Below are 17,303 nucleotides of genomic sequence, written 5' to 3' on the forward strand. Positions count from 1 at the left end.
AGTGACCTATTTCTTCCTGGATGTAAAACCTGTAGTAATGAGATGTGCCACATAGAAGGACTTTCTGACCACAGTGGCAATGTGGTGGTCAAAAGAGAGGTTGCTGTCAACCTGTGTTCCCAGATCTCTTGTAATGCCTTCTGTGTTTAGTGGACTACCGTCGATATAGTAATTCATGCGAACCAGGTTTTTCCCAAAGGGGATGATGACACATTTCTTGGCATTGAGCTTAAGGCCATGATTATGACACCAGTCGGTCTCAGTGAGGCCTTTCTGTATGATGTCAGCATCACTCGGGGAGTTATTAATAGATTCCAAATGCAATTGTCTGCGAACTTTGTCAGCCAGAGTCCCTTCTTGTTGGCCTGGACTTCAAAGAAGTAGATACCAAACAGGAGAGGACCCAGGACTGAACCCTGTGGGACTCCACTCATGACTGGTCGGCAGTCTGACTTGGAGTCAGCTACTTTCACACTGTGGGTTCTGTCTGTGAGCCAGTTTGCAACCCACCTAGTGATATCTGGGTTGATGCCTAGCTTAGTGAGTTTTTTGTATGTTTCCTGAGTTGGGGAATGGTATCACAGGCCTTGGCCAAATCAAGGTAGGCTGTATGAACCACCTTGCCTTCATCCATAGCTCTGGTGACTGACTCAAAGAAGTTGACCAGGTTGAGCAGGCATGATCTACCCTTCACAAAACCAAACTGTGTGCGTTCCAGAGTTTGGATATTCCCTATATCCTTGTTTGTTAGGTCCATGATGATGTGTTCCATAGCTTTGTATATCAGACTAGTCAGGCTAATGGGGTGATAGTTCCCCGGGTCTGTAGTCGCTCCTCCTTTGTGGAGAGGGATGACTGTAGAAGTGCGCCATTTGGTAGGGACAAAACGTAAACCATTTATTTAGACCTTAAGGACCCAAGTACACTACATGAGATAATTTTCTTCTGTTCTTGGACAAGTACTGTTTGTTTTCTGTCAGGTCCATGACCATAGCTGGAAGGTGAAAATTGTTTACCATTTTGTGACTTATTGCATTGCTAAATTTAACTTAATAACCACTGATACATTTCTTTTCTCTTTAGATACCTTTCTGATAAACTTTTCTAGAAGAAGATTGATTGTGTGTCTAGAAAGGACTATTGATGAAGCTAAGCATTTTTGTGAAGTGATATTTGTATTTGATGGGTTATTATTTTTGACTTAAATTACTGAAGTAGGTGTGCATATTAACTGTCGCTGAGAAGAGATACTTAATTAGTTCAAAGTATAAGTGGGGAAGCTGGGGAGGATGGCAGTGGGTAGCCAACCTCAGTTCATTCTGGGAGGGAGGGGGGTGGCAGCCTAGACCTACTGCAGTATCAGCATTGTCAGCCAAACGAGTTCCATGACAAAAACATTATATTGCTTGGAATGAAGGTTGAACATGTGCAGAAGCAAGCCTTTACCTCAAAAGGCAGCAGTTGCTGGACCTTGCAAGGCTGCTCCTGGGTACTGTAGGTTAAGGCATTGTCCAGAACAGTGTACATCATCCACTGACAGAGCGCTGTGTTGATTGCACATATGCATGACATCATCCACTGACAGAGCGCTGTGTTGATTGCACATATGCATGATCATGCAAAAACTCACAAATACTATTCATTCTCCATTCTGTATGTCTTCCATCCATCCCTTTATCCTTTTTTCTATATCAACTTTATGCTTTAGAGTTCCTTGAAGCTGGAGCCCATACTTGCAAGCAGTGAGTATAAGACAAGAAACTGTCTGTGATGCAACATCATTTCCATCATGGACCACAGCACAGGTTAGGATTTAATGTCAAGGGAAAAAACACAAGTGTGTTGTTCATTTCTTTATCAGAAAACATGATGATATGATGCATGAGTAACTTTTCTAAGTTGTTACTGGGAAAATGTATTAATGCAGTCTGCTGATGACAAATAGCAGGAATGAGAGGTAATGTAACCAGAATCAAATGTTTAGGTAGCAGCCAGAAGAACAAGAAACAGCTAGATAAAATAATCTGTCTGCTGTCAAATTCATGTTTCTGCACATCATTTTGTTTTTGAGCTGCCTTTCTTTAGTTGGATTAAACAAGATCTTTAATGTAATGGTAGTATTTGATCCTGTTGGATTAAACAAGATCTTTAATGTAATGGTAGTATTTGATCCTGTTGGATTAAACAAGATCTTTAATGTAATGGTAGTATTTGATCCTGTTGGATTAAACAAGATCTTTAATGTAATGGTAGTATTTGATCCTGTTGGATTAAACAAGATCTTTAATGTAACGGTATTATTTGATCCTATTGGATTAAACAAGATCTTTAATGTAATGGTAGTATTTGATCCTGTTTTCATTTATTCCAAAATTTTGTATTTAAAGCAGAAGGAAGTTAAATTTGGGGGGGGGTTTCTGATGTATATATTCAGTAACTGTGTGCACCTATATAGCCTGCATTTGCCTTTCAAGTACATGGATAATGATCAGACTAAGCATATTGTAGCTAATGTACCCATATAACAATTACAAAACCAATACTGTCAGTGCACTCATAACATGCGCATACTTTAATCTTAGTGGCTTCTTGCAGTTTCACCTATGTTTCTTCCATCTTACAGGTTTGCTAAACTTCTTCTGCGCCTTCCTGCACTTCGTTCGATTGGCCTGAAATGCCTGGAGCACCTCTTCTTCTTCAAGCTAATAGGTGACACACCTATCGATACGTTTCTTATGGAAATGCTGGAGGCCCCACATCAACTGACATAATCACAGAAAATGGACAAGAAAGAACTATTTCTGTGGCTGTGAAGAGAATTATCATCCCCAGAAAAAGAGAGAGCGAGAGAGACTCTGCCCATCTCCTCTCTCCTACACTGATTTTTCTGATTTGCCTGGATAAAAACTTAGAGGAGTCATTCTGTGTCACAAGCCTTTATTAGCTTCACTGCGTTTCATCTTGAATTGTGTTTGATGAAAGGCAGTGCCTGAGATTTGAAACACTGACTCTAATATATCTATCTTCTTGTTTGCACATGCCCATCAGTGGACATTTAGCTACAGATGCATATTGACTAAGGTCAGTGAATATTCAATGATCATTGGGCTCATACACTTGAATATTCTGTTTTAAAAGAAGAAGAAAAGCTGAATGGAAAATTTCTGAATTTCTAACCATTGCTGTGACGCTTCATGTTTTCGGTCTGTGAAGTCGTGTCTTTGTTGTTTGGTGTGTTACACACACATACACATGCAATTTTGTTTGAGCACAATGCAGATTGATTCCCGGCTGTGCTCTTTATAAAGTTTGACTTTGTTGTATATAACAGAATGTAAATGTAAGAACTATTTCCCAAAGATTTTGCTATTCACAGTTATTGCTGTTTAGCTCTAGTCAATCAGAATGTGAGACACTGAGAGTTATCCAGGTTTCATACAGTATTTAAATACAGTTTCTTATTTGGGGCTAAGACACTGGAAATTCTTAGTAACTGTTAGAGCAATTTATTTGCAAGTCTTTTTCATACATATTTGATTCATGACTGCATGCATCTTCTCTTTTTTCAATGCAGTGATCACCAGATTCACATTTGACCTAGCTTTCAGGTAAAGTGCAGTACACAGAGGTCACGATTCACAATTGCTACCAGTTCAGTGTTTCACTTACACATGAAGACAGGTTGATGTAGGAATGCTATGGGTTATGGTTGAGTATTTGGGTGGTGACACACAGTGGAGGATTGTACAGTAAGTGTTGCTGAGTATTTTGCTTTAAAGTTTTTCACTTAATGTTCACAGTGTTCAAGCAGCAAGATTTGCAAATGTCTGAATGGATGTTCTCCCAGTGTCAGTAATAAGCAAACAAAATTAATAATGGCATTTCAGTGAAAGTGCTTTTTCCTTTGAGTGTGGAGTTTGTTTAGGGTCTAGTGTTTTTTTTTATTATGCTGCTTAATAAAATAGACCAGACCCACAAATATTTTTTTTCTGGATGCCGTTATGCTCGGTTGCACCAGAAAGATGAACTTATACCATATGTGTGCATTTAACAGAAGGGCGCATGTGTATAAGGGTCCTCAGAATGTGACTCGTGTCTGAATGGCATTGTACTTGTATGTGCAGCTGAAGATGTACAGGTGACAAAACAGTATTGTCATGTCATTTAAAGACAATGCACGCAGTTAACATGTACCAGAGTACATTTATGTTCACATGCATTTGGTAGCCTCATTAGAGGCCTTAATGGTAGCAGCAGTACAACACCCGTAGGTGCTACAAAATAGGATTGGGAATAGGCAGAAAATCAGTAGGGCACTTGAATGGCTACAGAGGGCACTTTTTCTTCACACATTTTTCAGTGTAGGAATGGCAGCAGAATGCATTTGTATGTAAAGGGCTGCCGGTAGTACTTTTTGCCATCCATGTTATAATGGACTTTCCTGAGATACCAAACACGTGAAGTACTTCAGAGGATGTGTTTACAACAGAAAACTCATAGCATGTTAATTGGCTGTATGAAGAAACTTTACTTTTCTCTACTCTAACCCAAACTGTTTGGATACGTACTCCTTTCACAATGGATCTGGCATTTATTTTCAGGTATTATTTTTCCATTTAGGACATTCCTTCCAATGTTCCAAAATTGAATAGACAAATTTGACAACTATTATAAACGCATTTAGACTTGGATGTGCGTTGCATACATAAAATGCATGTATGTACTGCATATCTTTTGAGCCTAACATTACTTAAACATGTTTATATCATAATACATTATAAGGTAACTAGGCAGTTAACACAGTTACTTCCAGACCGCCTTAAGTGACATGGAAAGAGAAGCTTACCAGAGGTTACTTAGTTTATTTAGTTATATAAAGGTAAATTAGCACTGTGGCCATTTATTTTGGACTCATGTTGACTCTTTAAAGGATATTTCAGCTAGAGACAGTACCACAAAATTAAGTCACTGAAGGCCACTTTCTGCAATCCACACGTGGGTTTGTGTGTGTGACTTTTTTTTGTTTTTGCAGAAGACCCACTGCTCTCAAATTATAGCTATATGTATATATCTGTGTATGTATGTATATACCAACTCTGTGGTTGTACAAAAGTCAAGTAAAGCAAAGATGCCATTATTATTGAAAGTGGCTTTCAGCAAAATTACTTGAAAATATCAGCACTCACTGAAAATGTCTTCATAGACCTCTGTGGCTCCCTTGTGTGTGTGTTTTTAGCATAATATATGGAAGTATCTTGCAGTGTGGGAATAAGAGGATGTGTAAAAAATGGGGATTCCTACCCATATAAATGTGTCACATAAACTCATTGTGTTTGTTAGCACCTTAGTACACTGTTCAGCAGTGTTGTCCTGGCTTTTTAAGTAGCACAGTATAAAATGTCATGTGAAACAGACATGGCATTACAGCAGCAACATTTTGCAGGGTAAATTAATATAACGGCATTTCTCATTTACCTTAATTCTATTAAAAATAATGCATATTTTCTTCTGAATCTTTTCAACTATGAAAGTATCTTAGTTTGATGCACCAAACAGAAAATCTGATGATGTTAATTTTCATTCCATCCTCACCTGATAGGTTTGGATCCAAGGCATTGGATCCGACTCTGCTGCTTGTAAAAGCTTGTTGCAATCCAAACCTCCCAAGCTTGTCCTCCCCATTACCTAAAATCTTGTTTGCAAGCACTAAAGAAAGAGAAAACACCGGCAGGATTTAAGAAGTGTGGGAAATGCAGCCAAAAGATTCCCTTTTCTGATTCTCTTTCAGTGATGCCCTTTCTGGAGAAACTTCCAAAAAGGTGCCTAAATCATCTCTGAGCTCTTCTTCAGTTTCGTCAAAGATCTCAGAGGAAGTTTCAAAAAGGCCTTCTTCTGATCCAAAAAAAGAACAAAAAAATTAAGTCATAAGATCCAACAGGTCCATGTTAAATGTTCGAACATCCATGGTGAACATTACATGGTCAAGACCAAATGTTTGACATTTGGATGTTCGAACATCAAATAAAAAAAAGAAAAAACACTTTAACCCCTGCACCCCCACACCCCCCCCTACTTAAATATACCAACTCCGAGACCACGCTTCAGTGCAGAAAAGGGAAATTCTCCCTATCTGCACTGTACGGCGCCATTGAAAGTCTTTCTTCGAACACTCAAAATTTCGAACATTTGGTCTCGACCATGTAGCATTCGAAGATTTGTCAGGTACCCGATCCCAACTGCCTCAGATCAGACAAAAGAAAAAAGTACCTCTTTGGATTGGATTCCTTCTTTGGATCTGAGGTCTCTGAAAACACAGGACTCATTGGCTGCGAAGATCCCCAATCCTCCAGCATTTTTGGACACACTACCTAGGACAAGGTACTCCCCATCTGTGGACCCTGTCTCATTAAGGGTACCTTCTTTTCTTTACAGACCAGACTCTCCCTCCAGGCAGTCCTCTCGCTCTTTTAGGAGCCTCACAGTAGAAGATCTGGAGAGGGTATTGAGATGGCTGCTTTTGGCTCAGAGCCTCCCAGTTATTGTTTTAGCTATTTTGCCCTGATCCACAAGAGGAGTCATCAAGGCATGCTGTTCTCCACGATTAGCCCCCCCCCCCCCTGATTACTTTACTCTTATCCTCCAATTCCTGTAATCCCAAAATTCCTTTAAAGAGCTGCCAGTTTGAAAACCAAAGTTGCCCTCATTGCCCCTTTTGGCCTCAACAGATTTGGCTTCCCTTCTTACTGTGGCCTCACTTAGTTCACCAACCTTGGATTCTGGACCCAGTTCCGGAACTCTTGTCTCATCCGATGGGCACGACACATCCAGAACTCCCAAGCCTCAAGCTGACAGCTTGGTTTCTCCAATTCCAATAATAGCCAGACGGTCAATACTATCTTCCCCTGTGCATCACATCTTGCTAGCTTCCCTTAAGCCATCCACTAGGAAACTTTGTGCTAATAAGTGGTAAAGATTTGTCCATTGAACTGTTCAAAAGCATATAGATCTGTTCTCAGCACCAGTTAATCATGTGCAAGAGTTCTTGACAAAGCTTTTCAACCAGGGGGCTAGCTCTTCAACAGTGAGAGTCCAATTGGCAGAGATTTCTAATTTGATGGCCACTCACTAGCCTCTAATAAACTATGTAAAACCTTTTTGCATGGCACAGTTCTTAAACCCCCTTTTAAAGATCCCACGCCACCATGGGGTTTGAGTCTGGTACTGTGGTCCTTGATTCTACCACCCTTTGAGTCTTCCCATGATTGTGACCTAAGGTTTGGTCTTGGAAGACCTTATTTTTAGTTGCCATTACCTCTGCCAAACAAACTTTGGAAATGTAGTCATTGTTGGTGAAACATCCATGTCTACTTTTCTATAAGGCTAGAGTATCCTTATGAACTAATGCATCCTTTTTGCTGAAGGTGGAATCACAAATCAACATCAATCAATATATTAATCTTCCAGTATTCTTTCCAAACTATCCCAACAAAGGAGAATATTTGCTAAACCTGCTAGATAGACGTACATAGTTACGTTTCTGTCTTTATGAGACAAAATATATCAGAAAAAGTGATCAGTTGTTTGCATCATTTCTTGGATTGAAGTTGAGCACACCTGTGTCTAAAGTCACCTTAGATAAATGGCTTACTGACTACCTCCTTTACTTATGAAAAAGACAAAATTGCAGGACAAAAACACCTCAAACCCCAGCAATCTTCAGCTTTTCAGCTCTTTAATAAAATTGTTGAAAAACCACAGTACCACATTGAAAATGTTAAGCGCTTTTCGTCTGGTTCAGCGGCCAAACTTCTTCAGACAAGTAACAGCAGGTACAAATTAACTTGTATAAAAAATAAAACATAACTCTCAAATCCAAAACCAACTAAAATGCATCCATTAAAAATTAATTTGTCTACTCTCAGCATATACAGTCCTAAAATGTTATGCATACAATTTACCATAATATTATAAAATAAATCAAAAAGAACCCCATCAGAACTGCAGATGACATTACCTACAAAACATTTTTACAGGGGAACGCTGTCCTGTATCCCATTCCACCCTTATAACTTCCTGGCTGCGCAACTACATGGAAAACAAAACATTCTGCAAGGCTGAAATGGCTCACACAGCTGCAGTCTCGCAGTAGAGCTGATAATTGTAAAAAAGAAAAAGAAAAAAATTGCGGGACTTGTACATTCAGGTAGTTGAGGTTGGGGGAGAGAGAGAGATGCTGTGAAGATGCAAATTTTATATTGCCTGTCACAGTGTAACTTAGAAATGCAAAAAGAAATCTGCATGTAAGAACTATTGCCGTGGTACCATTTGTATATTTCCTTTGGTACAGGGAATCTACAATGTGATGGAGGTGAAGATGGTCCCTGTGAAATGCTTTTCACTGTAACTTCAAGTTGCCATAGTGCATCATGATGTATAACTTCTTTTTGTTTGCTGGTTATTATTACCTGACTGGCTTTAAACAATTAATGGGTAACTTACAATGTTTTGTAATAGATCTGTTTCCTGTACTTGTAGTAACTGATCACATATTCAGAATGTTTTATGGCAATCTTAACTGCACATGTACAGTTCTTCTCCTTTACGTCTGACTGTTAAACAGTTAAAACATCTGGTTCAGTTCTTTGCTATTTTTAGGTCTTGTGGTAGCCATGTGAACCCATATTGAATTTCAAGTATATCCCATTACTTACGCCCATTGGGGACTTCCATTTTGGAAACTAGTATTCTTTGAAAGCTTCTCCCAAACCTTTCATCTCTCAGTATTGGTGTGCGTATGGCATACTGGGTTTCACAACACAGAGGTTTATCAATGCTGTATCCTAAGTTTAAAAAGTTTGGTTCAAAGATTCATATTCATAAAGATATTTCAGCTTTAGAAGTACCACATGCACCAGATGCTTAAATAGCTAAACCTTAAAATAGCTATTCTTAAATAAGTTACTTTTTTGTGAATACCGTCATCATCCGTATGGTACTATGCTTACAAGGGTCTTAAGATTTCCTTTATAGCTATAGAAGCCACTCCCAAGGATTCATTAAAGGGCCTAGTGCAAACCGTATGGCTCATGCTAACAAGAACCTGCTCCCTTGACATGCCAGTGTGCGAAACATGTTAGCCATGATGAGGTAAGATGCCATTATTGGCTAATTTGCATGTCTCAGTGTTGCATTTACTACAACGGCATGCATATCATCGCTGATCTGCACATGTTAGTAAACTGCTCCCTCATGTAGGGAGTGGTATTCTTTCCTAGTCATTCATCCACATAAACAAGTACACAAAGCATGAGCAATCACACACACACACACACACACACACACACATGAACACCTCAGTTCTCGTGCCCGTACCTTATCTGTCTGGCCTCCTGTTTTCTCCATAATGGTTGAAATGCCATTGTGGCACATATGTCATGCCTTGGTGATTAATGTATTTTCTACACCCCGTTCCCCATACTGCCATTGGTTCCATTATGCCACTTAGATTTAAATGTACTCCTTGGTGGCTAGTGAATCCCCCAACCCCATTCCTTGTACAGACTTTGGTGCTGTTATGGCACTTCCATGTAAGAGTAATCACTAGTGTATGGTTTATTTGCCTCACTCCCGTCTCTGTACTGTCATTGGTGCTGTTATGGCACTTCCATACAAAAGTAAATGCTAGTGTCTAGTGCAGCCACCCCATTCCTATACCATGCTCTTGCTAGGTCAATACCATTCCTCAGTGATGATGGCAGTGCTGATCTGCAGAGTCAAGCAATTTCTTTAATCCCCTGGTGTGTAGATGCCTTCAGGGTGGCATCTCCTAGGGGGAGAGCACATGGCTAATTAGAATATGCCTCTCCCTGGGACGCCTCATTAGCATTCATCACCATGGAGCCAGCTCTGGTGCTGCATATCTTTATGCTAGAACACCATGTTAGGGTGGTTGCTGAATTGGTAAAAGGTACTGTGACATGTATGCAGAGATGTACACATTGCGGTTCCTTAGTGAAACACATCTCCTTTATTTTAATTTTTATTGAACTGAAAATGAAAACATTTCCCTTATAGCAGATTGACATCTTTTGTCCTTTTTTCATAGAAAGATGTGTACTACCATTTTCTAGCCCTCAAGGTAAAATGTGTGCAGATATGTAGTATATTTTTGCTGGATAATGAGATTAGGTTTTCTTTGATTTTTTGTGATTTTATGATATTTTAAAAGTACAATGCAAGTATGTCATGGATGTTGTATACAGATGTAATGTAGGTTTAATTACTAGATTTGCACCATTGAACTTCACAAAGAGGCTTAGTAGTTTTTTTCCCTATGTTTTCCAGGTTTGCCCTTTTGGATGTTTGGACACTCTTGCAACTTGTTGCACGCAGCATAAACTGACATTCATATTAGCCCCTATCCAGAGATGAATATGCAGTATGTATAACTGTCTGATGGGGACATACAGTATACATACATAAATATTTTTTTGCCAGAAAATTGACATTAGGAACAGCCTTAACTTATACAAGAATTATTTCATTTCATGTAAGCCACCTCTCCACATTTACTGCAATTAAAAAATATATGGATGGAACATTTAGGGCAGTTTGTATGGTTACCAGTGCCAGCCGATGCTGTTATATTTTATGCCAGTAAAATTTATTTGCAAAAGAAAGCACATCCTTAAACAAGTGTTTGTACTGAGTTTGTCTGAAAAAAAAAAAAAACAAATGTCCCCAGTACTATATTTTTGCTGTTTGTTATCAGACACAAATGTAGCACCATTCCCCAAAAACATACAAATGATTTTTTTAACTGGTAAAAGACTACCTCGAAAAAATACAAACTGTAGCTACTCTTTTGCTATCACTTTGTGATAATGGAGAAAGGGAAAATAATAATGGCCACAGTAATGGATTTCAGTTTGCAGTGATCAATCAGAGAAATGCACCCATACCCTGATCACTGTAATTATCAAAAAAGGAAAACCACCTAGGTAAACCAGTAAATGTGGTGTACTTCCAAAAAAAAAAACACCTGCAGTAGAAACAAAACTTTGTTGAAGATAATTGTATATGTATGAGACTATCTGAATGAAAGCATGGCCGTAGCTTGTTGCTGTCAGATGTGTTCAGTGTCCCCCTTGCTAACAAACCACATCAGTAATTGTTCCGACTGGATCGTGTAAATGCCATTTGCTTTCACACGCAGACAGCCACCAAAAAAGATAATGCGTAGCTGCTTCTGGTGATCAACTCTGTTATTATGAAGACTGAAATATTTGTCTCAGTAGTGTACTTAAATTTGCTGGTGTCATTCACAGTTATAAACACTAATCCTAGTGACTGTAGTTATTTGAGCAATGAATGACGTGCCTGACATAGTAATAATGTAGTGATTGGCTAGCTGTGTCCTGTCGTGTGAAAGGCAGGGACTGACTGGTACTAACTTTACTGTGTGACATTCATTCATTCTCTGATTACTAGTAAAGCTTGTAATCAAAGAACGAATAAATGAATGAAAATGTCTTCACATAATTAAGAACTTAAGGAATCATACACATGCTTAACACCTAGACTCACACGTGATAGTGCTTTAGAATCTGAGAGATCTAAAATGGACAATTTCTGTATTTTGTCAGGTCAAACTATTTCCAGTTGCATGTTAAACACAAGATGGCATCATCCTGTCATCGCTGAAGCATTTATTTTGAAGAGAAAGGGCCGACTTCTGTCAAGTTTTAAGCATTTCTCATATTTATTTATTTAGATTTAATTTCAAAAGATTCAGTAGTATCTAGTCAGATCAGTATGTTCACTGACAATTCGGATCACTCAGTACAGCGGGTGTGTTTGTGTTGATAGTCGTCTGTATTTATTGGTAACTAGAAGCCATAAAAATATGAAAAGTAGGAGTTCCAACAAGATGAAAGGGAATGTGAGGCAACAAGCTCAGTACCGGCTGTGGAATCTAGGCATTCGTGCATCTGACAAACAGTGATTCACTTTTTTAGTTTTGTAGGTTTCGGCAGGTGGGAAAGGTAATAGAGAAACATGCAGATAATTGGATTTGTGTCATACTGCATAATTCCATCGCTAATAAAAAGAAATGCTGGAAAAACGCCAAGAGGACAGGATCATTGTCACTTTGCATACTCCATAGTCAGTCAACAAATGCAGATTTGCAACGTCTGGATGCTATGGGGATAGAAAAAGATTGTTTGGTAGAGGAGAACTGTCCTAACATCACTCCCTCATTGTGGGAAGCAAAAAAAAAGTAAATACATAGAAATTCCCAAGTTTGAGCTTATAATACGCAAATACAAGAAATAAATCCTGACACAGATCCAAATTACTATTTTTTATTTAAAGTAGCCTTAGATATAACTGTAGAAAAAAAAATAAAAAGGGGAATACACACATTTTTCTCAGGGTAGTGAATTGCAAACTTAGGAACTCAAGAGAACAAAAGTGATGCAGCATACAGGTTCTGTGAGGCCACATGTTGTTGTGTCTTTCGGCTTTTCCCGGTTAGGGGATGCCACAGCGGGACTCCGGTCCGCTAATGATTGGCAGTTGATTTTTACGTACTGAGTTGCCAGCTCTGACACAACCTTCAATGAAGGTACGCCCATTCACGCATGTTTCCACGCAGAAGACTCTCTAGCTGAGAATCGATTACTGTATTTCCAAAGGGATCATGGAAACCAGATAGCTGTATTTTTTGTTTGCTATGTAGTGCCAGTGTTTCAGGAATGATGGTCTGATTGTTTTAAGTTTGTATTTGAATTAGTTTCATTGATGGATTGACTCATAATGCTTGTATCAGTAGACAAGTGGAGTTTTTCTTTTTTATCCCAACCCTTTCCCCTTACACTTGTTCTGTCATTGTATAATTAGTGGGATCGTTGAAATACCTGGAAATGCTGAACTGATTCAGAGTCAGGGTTCTGTTGTCCCACTGTCTCAGTTAAGATTCTTATGTCATTTCTTTTCATTGTGGAATTGACAAGTGGAGAGAGTTTTGAGTTGGTATAATGGTTAAGATGTTTACCTCACAGACGCAAGTTACAGGGTTTGATTTTCACCTTTGAAAGGGAAATTAGCTAGGCTTAAAATGGCCCACAAGGGAAGCTAGTCTATTACTTACCTGTGAGCAAAGTGGCCCCATGACCTACACTGCGTGAAACAGCACTGTGTGCTGGTTGGATTTATGTCCACCTTTTGGTTAGCAGGTAACATCTGTTTCCATTCTGCCACAGAGGACGAGAAGACCTTCATTGAAAAATTGACATTGTCTGCCATCCCCACTGATGAATACTTTAGTATATTAATTAGAACTGGTATTCCTGTATTGTACATAATGACACTGCTGTTACAATTGATGAATACTTTGGTATATTAATTAGAACTGGTATTCCTGCATTGTACGAAATAACACTATGTTGATAGTCTCCAGTGACATCATAGCAGTACCATTATAAGGGTGTGTGGCTGTCCGAGGTTTCACTAGCCCTTAGAAATACTATGGACAGCCGTCATTTAAGTTTTACCTGCTAAAATGTATTTTGTTATGGAGGGGATTTTTAACTTCCCACCTGAAAATATTTTTTCCTGTTCTGGTAGCGGTATAAAGATTAGAGCAGTTATATATGATGATGATATTTAGCACATTTTTTTATTGATTTCAGAGATTTTGTGAGTATCTAAATTTTAGATATGCTTTGTATTCCTATTAGATGAGCTTTTTTAAATGTGAATTTGAACATTTCTTCGGTCATATCCATAATATACAGCTTAAGAAATTGTGGGACTCACCCTACTGAGTATGCTGGAATACATCTAAAGCTGCTTTCTACTTTGTCACATACATACATCAGATGCAGAACAGTAGGAAAAAAATAATTTTACCTGGAGGTCCAAAAAACAGTTACTCGATAAGTAGAATTTTGCTTCTTTACTGTCTGTGGGGCTTTGTATTTTGAAATAAATTTAACTATTCATGTAAAGACAAATACTTAGCAGCATGAAAACACTAAAACTAACTTGGTTTAGAAATGCAGAATTACATAGTAAACTAGAGCTCAAATTATTTTGCAGATTTCTCAGTAATATTTGGGCTCTTTAGTAATACCACACTGTTACAGACTAAACGCGTTTATTGGTAAAGCAAACAGCATATTACAAATTGAAATGTTGGATTTTGTTTCATATTTGTTAGCACTAAGAGCCGGGGTTCAAAATGTTGTTTCTAAATGAGCACTTAAAACTTGTTCTTAAGCTTTTTGAAGTACATATGTTTGTATGCATATGTGTTTGTGTGCATTATGTGAGAAAAGTTTGTTGTCTGTTTTCTAGCCATTGCCATCCAGATAATTGTTATCCATCTTTTTTAGCAGTTATTTCACATCAGGCTATCAGAGTTTTTACCACTGTAGCCAAATGGAGATTACTGTCATGCAGCATTAGTTGTCATCGCCTCATATACCTCTCTCGTTTTTATTTTCTTTGTTTGTGTCAAGCCACTTGGAAACTGATAAAATGAGTTATTTCCTATCAGAATATCCAGCTCTACTTTTAATGCTCGGTTTGTCTTTGAATGTTGTAGAGCAACTGAATTCAGATACATTTCTTTCAGTCAGTGGTTTATTTGTAGATATGCCATCAGGCAGTAAGTACTTGTCTCAGTGCAATGTACTGAAACTGTCTTGTAGTTTATCCGCAAGTGAACTGAATGCTGATGTCTTGCATAAAACACAAAAGTGACCTTTCTTTTCTTAAGTTAAAGGCTGGATGCATACAAAAGTCAACATGTGGCTAACCAGGCGGTATAGTTCGCATTGCTGAAAAATAGTGCATGCTCTAATTTAATGTATTATACGTTTTATGAAATTTAGGAAAAAGTGTTTGCTTAATTGGTTAAACTAAGATTTTCCAATTAGAGATGCTTGCTTTTTTAAAATAATTGTTAATTTCTTTCTTATGCTTCGGGTTTCAATGAAGTTAGGAGGAAAAGTGTGTGCAACAGGTGTTTGGCTGTAATACAAATTGCCCAGAGACGCATCTATTTTAAGATGGGTCAGTGGCAGCTGGATTGATGTAGCTCTACCTTACCCCAGCATGTAGTAATGCCTTTGGCTATAGACCCATAGCTAAAATTTAGAAAAAAAAGTGTCTAAAGAAAAATATATATATTTTTGTACAAAATGTAATTTTATCCCTTCATCTAATCTTGGATAATACTTTTTTGGTTTCTTTCTCTGGATTGTTGTATACATTCTCTGTGCAACTGTTGATATTCTGAGTAAAATGTCAAGTAAAAGAAAAACAATCAAAAGAGGTTTTTAAACATTTAAGACTGTGTATCAAATTATTGCAGAGAGAGTTGCTTAGTGGATACCTTTCCCTTGTAATTTTGTCTGTTTTATTTTCATTTTATGTTTATGTAACCTGGCATTTCCGCAGGCCTGCTCAACTGTGAAATATTCCACAACCCCATATGTTTCTGTTAGAAATGCCAATATTTTTGATGAACAATATTAAAACTGTTAATTGTGAACCTTTTAAATGAACATTTCACTCAATTTTCTTCTCATGTTGGTGGTCTTTTTGGGTGCTGTTCCTTGTTCTGCTGCTGTTTCAGTCTGTGTTCTAGTGAGCCATTTCCAAAAATGTTTTGTTTGAATGATACCTGCAGCTGTGTTGGACCTGTCCTTCAGCTATAATGTTGCAGTGTATGTTATGTGAGTTAGAATAAAAAAAAAAACACCTGTTTTACAAGCAGCTGCCAAAACACAAAATCACATCACTGATATTTGTGTAATTTCCTGCTTTGCACATTGGCGTTTTAGTAATTCCGTTTTTGATAGCACACCATTTTCCAGAATTACCCCCTTCCCAACCACCAGTAGTATTCATTTAGGTGGTTAAAATCTTGTACTAAATTTTCAAAAGGAAATCCTTAAACATCTAAATTGCTTTTCAGTAAACTGAACCATTTCCTCTAAGGTTTAATAAAATTGCTACATGTGATATTCATCCTTTGTATTTTTCCTGATGTGGTTAGTAGTAAACCAGTGGCAATCTCATTGTGGTAGGTATTTGAAAGGGGTTTCAGTAGTAAACTGAACCATTTCCCCTGAGGTTTAATAAAATTGTTACATGTGATATTCATCCTTTGTATTTTTCCTGATGTGGTTAGTAATTAACCAGTGGCAATCTCATTGTGGTAGGTATTTGAAAGGGGTTTCAGTGTGTGCACTAAAATCAATCTCTTCAAATACGAATGGTGACTGCAAGAATTGTATTGTTAAGGTGAACCTTGAATTTGTTTGAAAAACACAGATTTTGATTTGGCATGCAAGTCCCAATTCATTGGCATTATTAACTGTTTGATAATTGCTTGGTAGATTTTGTCCCCATTGGGTTTCCTGTACCTGCTTTGTCATCAAATGAAATTCTTGTTGTAGATGTGATTGATTTGCTGTGCTAAGCTTCAGTAAGATCATTGGCCCTACTGATGCACTCAGTTGTATACAAAATGAATTGCTACAGAACATTTATCAGAAAAAATACCATTAATAGTTTTTGTTAATCAAGCTCCGCTGCTCTTGCAGGTGACAGCGAATACAACACAACTGATGTACTCTTGAGGTTGATTTTCATAGACAGGTAATTTGCAAGTTTTTACTCATCTCAAATTCCCTGTGAAATATTTGGGTTAATTCTTAAATCCGTTGACACATCTCTTCACTTTTTACATTCTTGAATTAAGTATTCCATGCTCCCACAATTGACTTATCTAAAGCTTTTGACATGGTTAATCAACTACTTCTACACATACTGAATTCTCTTTCACTTGATCCTCTATCTATGAATTGGTTCACATGTTACCTAGAAAACTGACAGCAGGCTGTACTCTGGCAAAATAAACTATCTAATCACCTTTCTATCTCCCTGGGGGTCCCACAGGGCTCCATATTAGGCCCACTCCTATTTTCCATTTATATTAATGACCTGCATTCAGTATGCAGATGACTCTACTATAATCTGATCAGCCACTTCTCAAACTGAACTTCAGTCTCTTACCCAAAAAGCTTTCAACACTGTATAGCAATGGTTCTCACACCGCTGCCTCCTCCTAAACCCCAAGAAAACTAAACTGTTACTCTTCACACCAACCCGAAAGTCCACCTCTTTACATTTCACTCTCACTTCCAACAACAGTACTGTTATTTCTCCTGACCCAACCACTAAACTGTTAGGAATAACAATAGACATAATCTCAACTTTGATACTCA

General features: G+C 38.0%; 1 protein-coding gene across 3 annotated transcripts in view; it reads left to right on the forward strand.

The window, feature by feature from the left end:
• Positions 1–16,172, forward strand: part of RXRA (retinoid X receptor alpha) — a 1,663,729-nt gene extending 1,647,557 nt beyond the window's left edge. For all 3 annotated transcript variants that reach the window (XM_044058644.1, XM_044058646.1, XM_044058645.1), the window contains exon 12: positions 2,624–16,172. In XM_044058644.1, coding sequence (XP_043914579.1) covers positions 2,624–2,771 — 148 coding nt within the window. In that variant the 3' untranslated portion in view covers positions 2,772–16,172. The remainder of the gene's footprint in view (positions 1–2,623) is intronic.
• Positions 16,173–17,303: the final 1,131 nt, after the last annotated feature.

The sequence above is a fragment of the Protopterus annectens genome, chromosome 16.part0, assembly GCF_019279795.1.
Source record: "Protopterus annectens isolate FY-2018-M chromosome 16.part0, PAN1.0, whole genome shotgun sequence".
In the NCBI taxonomy this organism is placed as follows: domain Eukaryota; kingdom Metazoa; phylum Chordata; order Ceratodontiformes; family Protopteridae; genus Protopterus; species Protopterus annectens.